The 13,136-nt window shown below is 39.4% G+C and overlaps 1 protein-coding gene across 1 annotated transcript in view; it reads right to left on the bottom strand.

Moving 5' to 3' along the window:
* The window catches only part of LOC126295160 (zinc finger protein 664-like), a 175,940-nt gene extending 163,362 nt beyond the window's left edge, over window positions 1-12,578 (bottom strand). The window contains exon 1 of the mRNA XM_049987456.1: window positions 12,103-12,578. Coding sequence (XP_049843413.1) covers window positions 12,103-12,147 — 45 coding nt within the window. The 5' untranslated portion in view covers window positions 12,148-12,578. The remainder of the gene's footprint in view (window positions 1-12,102) is intronic.
* Between the last annotated feature and the right edge of the window lie 558 nt (window positions 12,579-13,136).

Raw genomic sequence — 13,136 nt, 5'->3', positions numbered from 1 at the left:
TTCTGTTTGTTGGTGTACATTGTACTCAAACAATAATACAACAGAAGATGGTTGGCTGAACAACCACTGTGCATGTTCCTTGTGTTTCCATCTCTTTACTGGCAACACTAGCAAGTGGGTGACTTACATTATCCTGGGTATCTGCTCTTTGTGATGAGTGGGAGAATCAAAGTAAATTATAACTTATGTTTTTAAAAAGTCCTGTTTACGTGAATGGTAAACTGTGATATGGTTTTGAATAGGTCTTGAGGAAAGCAAGTGAATTACTGAATAAAAAATACAATACGCTATTTAAAAAAAAGACACCATTCATATCATGATAAGGAACGAAGTTTTAAAAAACGTAATGATGCTTGTTTAAGTCCCCCAGGTAATTAAACAACATTTGCTCAAGATACAAGAGGTGTTCAATAAATAATGCAACAATTTTTTTTTCAGCCAATATCAGTTACAAAAAAATGCAGAATTCGTTATCAGTGGAATATTCCTGCTTCAGCTCCTATTGTTCCAATAGGTGGTGGCACTATACACAGCCTTAAAAATGCCATCTGTAAAAGAGGTGTGCTCAAAGCAGAGATCTGTCATAGAGGCTTTTTTGGTGGAAAACCAGAGCACTGTAGATATTGAAGAATGTCTCCGGAGAGCTGGCAGTAAACAAAAGCAAGATGAGTTTTCAGGTGAGGCGCAGGTTGTGATTGCAACAAGGTCGCACAAACTTGTCATACATCTCGCGTACCAGCCAGTTGCACACAGCTCTGACTCCTGCAATGTTGGAACTTGTGGACAGATCACAAACACGTCACTACACACCTGGACATCTCTGTTGGTAGTGCTAACGCACTTGACCACCAGTTGGGATACACAGGTGAGGGCCGCTCAGTTCCTCACCGATTAACAGAAGACCACAAAGAGCATTGAAACACCATCTGTGCAGATTTGCTTGTGTGTTATGAGGCCGATCGTGACAATTTTTTGTTGAATGTCATCACAGGCAATGAAACATGGGTTCATCACTTCAAACAGCAAACAAAACAGGAATTCAAAAAGTGGTGCCACACCACCTCTACCCATTAGAAGAAGTTCAAAGCCACAATCTCGGACAGTAAATTTATGGCGATGTGAAGGGTTTATTCTGCTTGACGTCCTCCCTTGCGGTGCAACTATCAACTCTAAAGCATATTGTGCTACCCTCAGAAATTGAAGAAACAACTTATGTGTGTTCGTCATCATGGATACGCAGAACAGTGGGTGCCAAAAAGGAGGGACTGAAAGTGGAACAGGACAGTGTCCATCCACTGCACGGACATAATCCACCACAGCAACAGCTGAGATCGTGAAAGAGCTTCCTAAGAACATCCGAGGAGCTCACCATTTCACCAGAGAAGGCATGGCTGGAGTTATGGAAGAAGTCGATGCCTCACCTGCAGACGCCAGAAGCTGAAGAACTACCACCTGGACACAACAAGAGCTGGCCGGTGTGGAAATCATTAAACAGATTACGATCAGGAGTTGGACAATCCAGAGACAACCTGAAGAGATGGGGCTTCATAGCAGAAGATACATCCTGTGATTGTGGACAAGAACAAACCACAAGCCACATGCTCCAGTGCCTTTTGTGTCCTACATCCTGCAAGAAGACTGATCTCCTGCAAGCCACTCCAAATGCCTTGGAGGTTGCAAAGTACTGGGCACATGTAATATAAATAAAATTTGTGTATATATATATGTACATATTTATTGGTGTGTTTGGCTACTGTAAATTTGTATGTTTCTGATTCGAGAATACATATATCACAAAAATGCACATGAACTACTTCCTCTCCATGACAACACAAGGCCTCACAAAGGACTGCACATCCGAGAGGAGCATACAAAAGTTCACTATTCTTCATCACCACTCTACAGTCCAGATCTCTCATCTTCTGGCTTACATCTGTTTGGTCCAATGAAGGATGCACTTCATGAGAAGCAGTACATAGATGATGGAGAGGTTATGGATGCAGGAAAACATTGGCTCAGACATAAACCAGTAGAGTGGTAGAGTGGAGGCATAGAGGCCCTCCCAGTAAGTTGGCACAAAGCCATCACATCCAATGGAGATTATGTTTAAAAACAAGATTTTGTAGCCAAAAGAGTGGGGAATAATATGGTGTATTGGAATCCTAAATAAAACCAACCTGCTTCCAGAAAAGAGCTGTGTTGCATAACTTACTGATTGCCACTTATTCATTTTTTTTAAATTTTGTTTTCAGGCAAAAATTCATTTGAACTTGTGAAGACAAAGGGGGCCCCCTGTGTACATGAAGGATCTCATAGATAGGGTGAGCAGTGGTCTGCCACTGTTTGCAGACAACACTGTAGTGTACAATAAGATAGTGGCAGTGGTGTTGAGAAACAGCTGAAATCTTTAAAACCGAACAAAGCTCCACGGCCTGATGTAATCTCCATTAGATTCTATACTGAATTTGCGGCTGAGTTAGCCCCTCTTCTACCGGTAATATATCACAGATCCTTCATCAGGTGTGCCCCAGGGAAGTGTGTTGGGCCACTTACTGTTCATGCTGTACATTAATGATCTTAACTACAACATTAATAGTAACCTCAGACTTTTTACAGATGATACAGTTACCCACAGCAAAGAACAGTCTCAATGAAGCTGTACAAATGTTCAGTCAGACCTCGACAAGATTTCAAAGCAATGCACTGTTTGCCAGTTTGCTTTAGGCATTCAAAAATATAAAACTGTACATTTCACAAAATGAAGAAACATATAATCCTATGACTATAACATCAATAAGTCACAGTGGGAATCGGCCAACTCATAGTAATACCTGGGCTCAGTTGTGGGTAAAGCAGGTGGCGGACCAGTTTATGGGTAGAATACTGGAGAAGTGCAGTCAGTCTCCAAAGGAAATTGCTTACAAAACATTTGTATGACTCATTCTAGGATATTGCTCAAGTATGCGGGACCCAAGCCAAATAGTACTAACAGGGGATATTGAACATATACAGAGCAGGGTAGTGCAAATGCTCACAGGTTTGTTTGGTCTGCAGGAAAGTGTTTTAGGGATACTGAAGGAATTGAACTGGGAGACTCCTGAAGATAGGAAAACTATCCTGAGAAAGTCTACTGACAAAGTTTCACAAGCCAACTTTAAATGATGACTCTAGCAATATACTTCAATCCTCTGCATACCGCTCTCATAGGGATTGTTAGGACAAACTTAAATTAATTACAGAACACACTGAGGGATGTAAACAATAATTTTTCCCATACCCCACACATGCATGGAATGGGAATAAGCCCCAATAACTGGTACAATGGGATATACCCTCTGGCACGCACTTCACAGATGTGGATATCTTGTCACTGAGTGACTGTAAGAGGATACAGGGCATCTTGGACAGAACTTCTATTAGACTTATAATGACAGCTTGCTCCAAATGTGGAAACATATAAGTTAATGCAGATAAGTAGGAAAAACAATCCTACTTCACTTGAATACACTATTAGCGGTGTATTACTGGACACAGCAATGTCGATAAAAATCTAAACATAATGTTGCAAATGAGTACATAAGGTTAGTTGTAGGGAAGACAGATGGTTGACTTTGGCTTATCGAAGGATTCTAGAAAAGTGCTGCTCATTTATAAAGACAGACCAGTTGTGCGACCCATTCTTGATTACTGCTGGAGTGTTTGCAATCCCCACCAAGTGGGAATAAAGAAAGATCTACATCTACATGATTACTCTGCAATTCACATTTAAGTGCTTGGCAGAGGGTTCATCGAACCACAATCATACTATCTCCCTACCCTTCCACTCCCAAACAGCGCGCGGAGAAAAACGAACACCTAAACCTTTCTGTTCGAGCTCTGATTTCTCTTATTTTATTTTGATGATCATTCCTACCTATGTAGGTTGGGCTCAACAAAATATTTTCACATTCGGAAGAGAAAGTTGGTGACTGAAATTTCGTAAAAAGGTCTCTCCACGATAAAAAACGTCTTTGCTGTAATTACTTCCATCCCAACTCGCGTATCATATCTGCCACACTCTCTCCCCTATTACGTGATCATACAAAACGAGCTGCCCTTTTTTGCACCCTTTCGATGTCCTCCGTCAATCCCACCTCGTAAGGATCCCACACCACGCAGCATTATTCTAACAGAGGATGAACGAGTGTAGTGTAAGCTGTCTCTTTAGTGGACTTGTTGCATCTTCTAAGTTTCCTGCCAATGAAACGCAACCTTTGGCTCGCCTTCCCCACAATATTATCTATGTGATCCTTCCAACTGAAGTTGTTCGTAATTTTAACACCCAGGTACTTAGTTGAATTGACAGCCTTGGGAATTGTACTATTTATCGAGTAATCGAATTCCGACGGATTTCTTTTGGAACTTGTGTGGATCACCTCACACTTTTCGTTATTTAGCGTCAACTGCCACCTGCCACACCATACAGCAATCTTTTCTAAATCGCTTTGCAACTGATACTGGTCTTCGGATGACCTTACTAGACGGTAAATTACAGCATCATCTGCGAACAACCTGAGAAAACTGCTCAGATTGTCACTCAGGTCATTTATATAGATCAGGAACAGCAGAGGTCCCAGGACACTTCCCTAGGGAACACCTGATATCACTTCAGTTTTACTAAATGATTTGCCATCTATTACTATGAACTGTGACCTTCCTGACAGGCAGTCACGAATCCAGTCGCACAACTGAGACGATACCCCATAGGCCCGCAGCTTGATTAGAAGTCGCCTGTGAAGAACGGGGTCAAAAGCTTTCCAGAAATCTATAAATACGGAAACAACGTGAGATCCCCTGTCGATAGCGGCCATTACTTCGTGAGAATAAAGAGCTAGCCTGCGTTGCACAAGAATGATGTTTTCTGAAATCATACTGAGTACGTATCAATAGATTGTTCCCTTCGTGGTGATTCATAATGTTTGAATACAGTATATGCTTCAAAACCCTACTGCAAACCGACGTCAATTATGTAAGTCTATAGTTCGATGGATTTCTGCTACTACCCTTCTTAAACACTGGTATGACCTGTGCAATTTTCCAATCCGCAGGTACAGATCTATCGGTGAGCGAGCGGTTGTATATGATTGCTAAGTAGGGAGCTATTGTATCAACATAATCTTCCACAATACCTGTAGAGAATTTATTAAATAGGTTTATCACTGTGAGCGAGCGGTTGTATATGATTGCTAAGTAGGGAGCTATTGTATCAACGTAATCTGAAAGGAACCTAATCGGTATGGGGACAGAAATTCAGAGATGTGCTGCCAGACTTGTTGCTGGGAGGTTCAATTAACACGCGAGTATTACAGACATCTGCAAGAACCCAAATGGTAACACTTGGAGTGAAGAAGACGTTCTTTTTGTGAAACAGTATTGGGAAAATTTAGAGAACCGTCATCTGCAGCTGACTGCACAATCATTCTACTCTCACCAACATACATTTTGCTTAAGGACTGCGAATATGCGGTACAAGAAATTAGGATTGATATGGAGGCATAGAGACAGTCGTTTTTCCTATCTCCATTTGTGAGTAGAACAGGAAAGAGGATGATGAGCAATGGTGTTAGGTACCCTCTACCATCCATCATATGGTGGCTTGTGGAGTATGTATGTACATATAGCAGTGATAAACCTATTTAATAAATTCTCTACAGGTATTGTGGAAGATTTGGTAAATCACCATTTTAAGGTAAAGCTGCAGCTACTAAATTATAAACAGTAACATTTTATAGGATGATGTTTATTAATCTTGTCTCTAGGGACAAGGCCATGAAAGCTATGAAAGAACTGAAAAACCATTATCTAGGTGAAATTCATGATATAAGTGACAATTCTGAAGAAATGTATGTATATTGCAATAATACCACTGACATACTTGTGACTCCTCTCACTCCAATCGAATACTTTTCCTAGGTCATTGAAAACATCCAAAGTCATTTACATGTACTAGATGGGGTTGGGGGGAAAAAGGGAGGGAGGGAAGACAACATGAACAAAGCTAGTGCGATCATCATTTCATCAAGAGTTTCACAGGTTTTATAAGAAATTATGTAAAAAACTGATATTATTTACAGAGAAGAATAATAACTTATCTGGACCTCAGCATGGATTCATACAGACAAAATCAGCGGACATAGCCCATAGAGATGTTTTAACAGCATATTAAATCTAAAGGATAACAAAATATTAAGATTTCTTTTCCGGCAAACAAGGGCACAAAACCAAGGTCACTGTATTCACAGAAAAGGGCCGCAAGAAAATAACAAAAAGTAGTACGCAGGCTCAATGTAAAGAACTATTAAGAATCTGGGTATCCTTACTGCATCAAGTGAGTTCATCTACCATACATCTCAAGAAAATAACCAAAGGAGTAGGCAGGCACAATATAAAGAACTATTTAATAATCTGGGTATTCTTGCTGCAACGGACAAACTATACCTAATCATAGGACAAGAGCCAGTTTGGACTTAAATTTGTCACGGAAAAACAAAAAACAAAAAATTAAAAACAGCATTTTCTCTCTGGGCACAAAATTGTACCAGCTGGTTATAAATGAAGCTCACCTACTCAATGGACCAGTGTGGACTGTAATTATTGTGTGGCAGAGAAACTTGGTAGGTATGCTGCATAGCAGAAGATCAATGAACCACTGCTGAAATCAGCTAACTTATACAAAAACCAGGGAGTAACACTTTGTAATGATATGAAATGATCACATACACACAGTCGTAAGTAAAGCAGTTGGTGGCAGACTTCGGTTTACAGGTAGGATACTGAGGAATTGCAACCACTCTACAAAGGAGATTGTTTACAAATCACTCTTGTAACTAGTTCTAGAGTATTGCTCATGTGTGTGGGACCTGTACCAAATATGACTAAGATGGGATACTGAATGTATACTGAGATGGGCAGCACAAATGGTCACAGGTTTGTTTGATCCCAGGGAGAATGTAACTAAGATACTGAAGGAACGTAGGGAGAATGTCACTAAGATACTGAAGGAACTTAACTAGAAGACTCTACAAGCTAGATGTAAACTATCGCAAGAAAGTCTATTAACAATGTTTCAAGAACAAGCTATAACTATGACTCTAGAAATATACTACAACCCTCCATGCATGCACTGACATATGGATAGTGAGGACAAGATTAGAATAATTACAGCACACACAAAGGCATTCAATTATTCTTCCTGCACTTCATATGTGAATGGAACAGGGAGATACCCCAATAATAGGTACAATGGGACATATCCTCTGCCATGCACTTCATGGGTGGTTCAGAGTATACATTTAGATGTAAATGTGGAACCAATTTATGCTGGGAAAAAAAAATACTTCCAATTTTGGCCACCAGGTGCAAGTCTAGTGCTGCACAATGTTTGTATGACTGTATGACAACCACACTGGCATTTGATAAGCCACAGCCTGAGTGAACAGTATGGTCAAGCACTCTAGTTTAGTTTTAGTTACATTTTTCTAACACGGCTTCTCTTCCTCAGCTGCTTTGAAACCTTTTCAATCCCCAACACGAAAGTAATTGACGTATCTTTCCTTCTTCAACTGCCCACATTCTTGGAACGTGGTCATGCCCACCTTGTTTTGTTTAAACGAATCAATAAACCAAAATAAGACAATAATATACATGTATTATACAAGATTGGAAAGGGGAAATTCTGTAGATTAAGATCAGTGCAAAAATAATAAATAAATAAATAATTGAAAATTCCAAAATTTCGACTCGTATGGAGACCCTTATGTATGGTCATGCACAGTAGCCCAAAAACAAAATTCCCAGGTGTATGGCACACTGAGCACGTTAAAGGTAAATTAAGTCCAGAGCATGATGTGGTTCATGTCCTGAAGTAATGTACCAACAAGGACACTGTTAACAGTGCTTGTTATATTGGTCTTTTTGCTGAAAACTTGTCTGACAGAGCTCTCTGTACTACTGTAGCTTGTACCAGCATCTCCACCTCTGCATAACTACTGCAGCCTACATCCATTTGAAAAGTGCTTACTGTAGTCAATCCTGTCTCCTTCAACAGTTTCTGACTCCCCCCCGTGTGCCAAATTGATTCCTTGATTGATGCCTCAGGATCTGACCTCTATCAGCTGATCATCATTTTTGCCATGTTGTGCAACAACTTCTTTTTTTTTCTCCAATTTCATTCAGTATCACCTCATTAATTATTTAATCAACCCATCTGATGATGAGGTCTTCTATAATACCATGTTTGAAAACTGTCCATGTTTCACTCCAGTACAGGGTCGACTGAAGTGTCCGGTTCCAGCCGTTGGCTTTGACCCGTGACGTAGGGCTGTTGTGCTGTGTGACGTCACCTCGGGGCGGAATTTAGTTTGTGAGAGTGGGTGTTTGTAGGCGTCGTTTTGAAACAATTGGTGGTGCTCTCTAGTGGTGTGTTAGGTGATGTTTTCGGTTTAGTTTGTGAGTGTGGCATCATGTGTGAATTTTGGTAAATTGCTTTTTTTGTCTTTGGTAGCTATGGATATGACTGACAGGGTCAACAGTTTTCGGTTGTCTGATATGATGAGGGACAGTGCGTTGTCTCTAGTAAAATTTCTTCAACTATTCGGAGTTTTGGCTGAAGTCATGAAGTGTTCAGTATGTCGTGAAGAAATGAGGCTTACCTAAAGCTCCGGCGTCTCGAGCCGTGGAGATGTCGTAAGGATAACAGGTCAATGGAAGTGTTTGATCCCAGTGTGTGGCTGTGACTGTTGGTATTGGTATCAGGAGATGTTTTTCAGCTATATATGCCAAGGGAACTGTTAGGTCCTAATTTATGGGATCGGGAGCTGCTATTGAGCTATATAGGTCAAGGGAGGTGTCCGATTCCAGATGATATTGTGTTTACTGGTATTTGGGGAGTTTTTCGTCGTTTTGCGTGGTTTTGTATGGGGGTGGGTGTCTAAATTTGTTTATATTTCGTTTGTCCCCACCCAAAAAACCCCTATTTCCTGCGCTTGTCCCATTAGTATCGTTAGGCCCTTTGTGGAATGTGTGTGTGTGTTTTTCGATGTATTTTCGTCCTCATAATGTGTACGTAACGACTTTATATGCGCCATATTGGAATTGTGGTTTATGGTCGTTTCCGCCATATTTGTGATGTCATGGGTCAAAGCAGACGGGCGGGATCGCACGCTTCCGTATTTCCCCATTACAAGGCTAAGGTCCATACAAATACCTTCAGGAAAGATTTCCTAACACTTATATTTACATCTGATGTCAACAAATTCGTCTCTTTCAGAAATGTTTCGCGAGGTAGTACCCAAAATAGATGGAATATGAAAATTGCTCTATCAGTAATTTGACCTTACCCTAGTTTTACTTTTGTTGGTGTTCATATTATAACCTTTTTTCAAGACTCAACCCATTCCACTCAACCACTCCCGGCTGTCTCTTACACAATTGCAGTGAAATCGGCAAACCTCCAAGTTTTTATTTCTCCTCCCTGAAATTTAATTCACTTTCTGGTCAAGAGTGTTTACTATGTTTATATTCAATCACACTTACACTAAAAGTCTGGGGAAACTCTACAGCAGCCTTCAGTATATTTAAAGTATAAAAAAGGCCCTTACAATAATTGGAAAAAATAATGGATTCATTACATGCTGTGTCAGCAGTTAAATACTTCCACTACCATGCATTTAAATGAAACTATTTTGTGTTAAAAAAAAAAATGCAGCAGACAGCCACAGAAATCTGCAGAGGAACAACAACGCAAGATTCAACAAAAAACTTTCATACCAATATCATAATGTGTCAGAAAGTTCCATTCCACATAGGGCTACAGTACACTTATGGTGCATCAGGCTCTTATGTTGCATGCTGATGTTGGCAATTTGTTTCCGTTGGTTATCAGTAACTGGGAGAGAGCACACAGTAGCTAAGAAGAAGCACTAGATCTAATGTTTTCTTCCGGCAGAATATGCAAATTGATTTGTTTTTGTTGTGGAGAGCAGGAAGAAATCTAGATGACCTGTCAGACTGAGGATTATGTTAGGCTGGACTGTAAAAATTTCGTTGTGGCTTAGAAGAAAACTACTTGTACTGACAGACTAATCTGTAGTGAAGCCCAAGGCCCACATTAGGTTGGAATGCGATAATTTTGCTGTGAGTTGTTGAAGCTAATACATCTTAACACAAAATATGATTGCTGTAATTGATTGATGTGTAGTACAGCCCGAGATATACAGACATTATTGCAACAACCTACTTGTACGTCTGATTTCTGATTTCGCCAAAAATTCAACCTGTGATAAAAGTCTAACCTAATGGAACAAAAATCAGCTAATTTTATTTATGAACCATAGAAAACTAAAAATGAACATTGGTGGTGGACCCTCTAGCCCCCCTCCCCCCCACCTTGATATCTTGGTTGTTGTGACAGACTATCCTGTAGTGCAGCCCGAGTTCTAGTTTAGCTTGAGAAGTGACAATTTGGTTGTGAGTTGGCAAGCCAAAGAATGTGAAAGCCAAATAAAGGCTGTGGTAAATAACTGACTGGTAGCACCGCCTAATGTTTATGTCGACTACATATTGAAAAATGCAAGGGGGCCAATATGTACCTTTTATCCTGATTTTCTGCCAATAGCCAACACAAGATCCTTCATGTTTGCTTCCCATCATTCATCACGTTTTGCCGGCTTCCAATGGCATAGTCACATTCCAGTGAAAAATGGGCCTCAGGCTTTGCTACAGGTCAGTCTGCCAGCACCTTCAGATTTTTCTATTCACATTAGTTAGCATCCAATTGGTTGCAACTGACAGAAACAAACTGCCAATAGCTGGAAGTAGCGGATGAGCAAGGTACACTGTAACTGCACTTCTACTCCACATCAGTTCAAACTTTTTCATACACTCCCTGGAAAAATAAAAGCTATTGCCCCATGTAGCCCTTAAACATCTTTACAGTTTTATCTACAGTGTTGTTTTTATTCAGTGAGTGAATACATGGACATTTGCCTATAAATGGCATGTCACACATTTATTTCCTTATTCCATGTTTCAACTATGTAAGTTTATATCATACATTTAAATCATTTATATGCCTTATAATCTGTGAATGTACTATCATGTGTTGTTTACATCTTTGTATGTCAAGACAGCTATTGTGGGCTTTGGTAATTTTTATATTTCATGGCCACCAATAATTTTAGCACAAAATTTGTTCAGAAGTTTTGATGTTTATCTTCATTTATTTGCTGTTAAAACTAAAAGATCCTATTTGCTACCAATACCAAAATTTTCTATTGTTACAAGTGCCTTATAGTCATGCAAAAAATGAATAAACCACATGTATGTTAAATATTTTGTGCGGTGAGTCCCCCATTTTAACTCCGTGCAATCGAAAAGAAAACACAAATATCTGATAGAATTACCTATTATTTTTACTTTATGTTCCCTTCGACTACTGGTATTATTGCATTAACCGGCACGGGGCACATATATTCAACGACACGCAAAATCTGCCAGGACAAGCACAGGAGTCACCAATCAGACCCTACAATGTCGCGTTTCTTGACGAAAATATCTAGAGGTCTGCTTTTCGAAATTTAATCGTACATCTGCAAAATTAAATTAAGTTTAAACATCAACCGTTATCAACATGAACTTCAATATTCAAATAGGGTAAGGACACGAGTTTCTGCAACAACTTAAATAATTCAAATACAATCGTCTTTAAATTCCAATGAAGCAAGTATTATAACACGTATTAAGTCATTTTTCCCAAAACTATTTAGAGTAATAAGAATGCCTACAATTTATAATCTACACCCTCATTTTCTGGAGAATTTACGTGTCATAAACTGCCAGGATCTGTTTTCACGTATTAGAAATGTAGAACGGAAATTTCAAAACTGTTCAGTCATTATTATCATTGTTCGCCGAACTTCTCGATCCAGTATTTCACCGGTAACGCGGAGCAAAGAAGGGGCTATGCTATTATAGGGGCGGATTACTGTTAATGATTCACTGCATAAAATGCGAAGACCTACTCAGTAATTTCAAATAAAGCATGCACAGAAAATACGTTATTACCTGCGATGAACTCGTAATTGTACTGTCTGTCGGATATTCGTACATGATAGTAACACAACCAATTTTGCCGAAATTGTAATTTGCACACTGCAAACAATTCAGCCGCTATCCGCCATATTTAAACTTCCGAGTATAACTCGTAACGAAATAGCCCAGCTAATACGATTCTTTTAATTTCGAAAATCGCGCGATGTCAATGGAAACACGAGCGTCATTTTTGAGCATGATTTAATATACCGCGCCATAGTTGTACTTGAAACAGTAGTAACATGATGAATGCTTGATCGACCATTAACCGGCATTAATGCAGTACGCCTTAATGATCGATAGCTCATCCATGTCTGCACACGAAATTAACAATTTCATACACACACCTATAACGAACATTTTCGTGAGGTTTCTAAGCATATACAAGAAAGGCGCCAAATAGGCAGTGGAATCGTATACGAAAGTTCCGGTTGATATATTTGACATATCAGCGATTATTATCTCGTCTGTTCGCGTAATTCAACGCGCGCATGCGCGGAAAGTAACTGATGGCATTGCCTGATTGTACATCAGAAGTAAATGTAACCCACACAGTGTGCGTTATCGAAATAAGATCTAAATAGAGTTCACTCTCAAATTCCTGTACAGTTTATGGACCTGCATTTTGTTTTTGGCCTGTAACTCAATTCTCAGTAACTGGGTAACCACTGACACTCCACTCAAGTCAACTGGGGTGCAATAAGATTTCTATGTATTGTGAATGTCACTGAAATTCTGCTCTGGGAAATTATAGTAATAGTTAGGAATTTACTATAGCCTACCTCAGGTGATTCTTTTATTTGTTTATACACCCTAGAAACGAATAGAAGAAAGAGCATTTTAGATATAAAATAATTTTTAAAGATAATAAATTAGCTGTCAATCATGATAAAAATGTAAATGTAGAATTTAGTTTCTGCAATTATGACACTGGACAAAGTATGAAAAAGAAGCTGCTGGATCTGCATTTTGACACTAAAAATAATATTGAGTCACACATAGAGATC

This window comes from Schistocerca gregaria, chromosome 11 (assembly GCF_023897955.1).
Source record: "Schistocerca gregaria isolate iqSchGreg1 chromosome 11, iqSchGreg1.2, whole genome shotgun sequence".
In the NCBI taxonomy this organism is placed as follows: Eukaryota; Metazoa; Arthropoda; class Insecta; order Orthoptera; family Acrididae; genus Schistocerca; species Schistocerca gregaria.
Note: the sequence above shows the minus strand (reverse complement) of the source record. Positions and strands in the feature narration are given on the sequence as shown.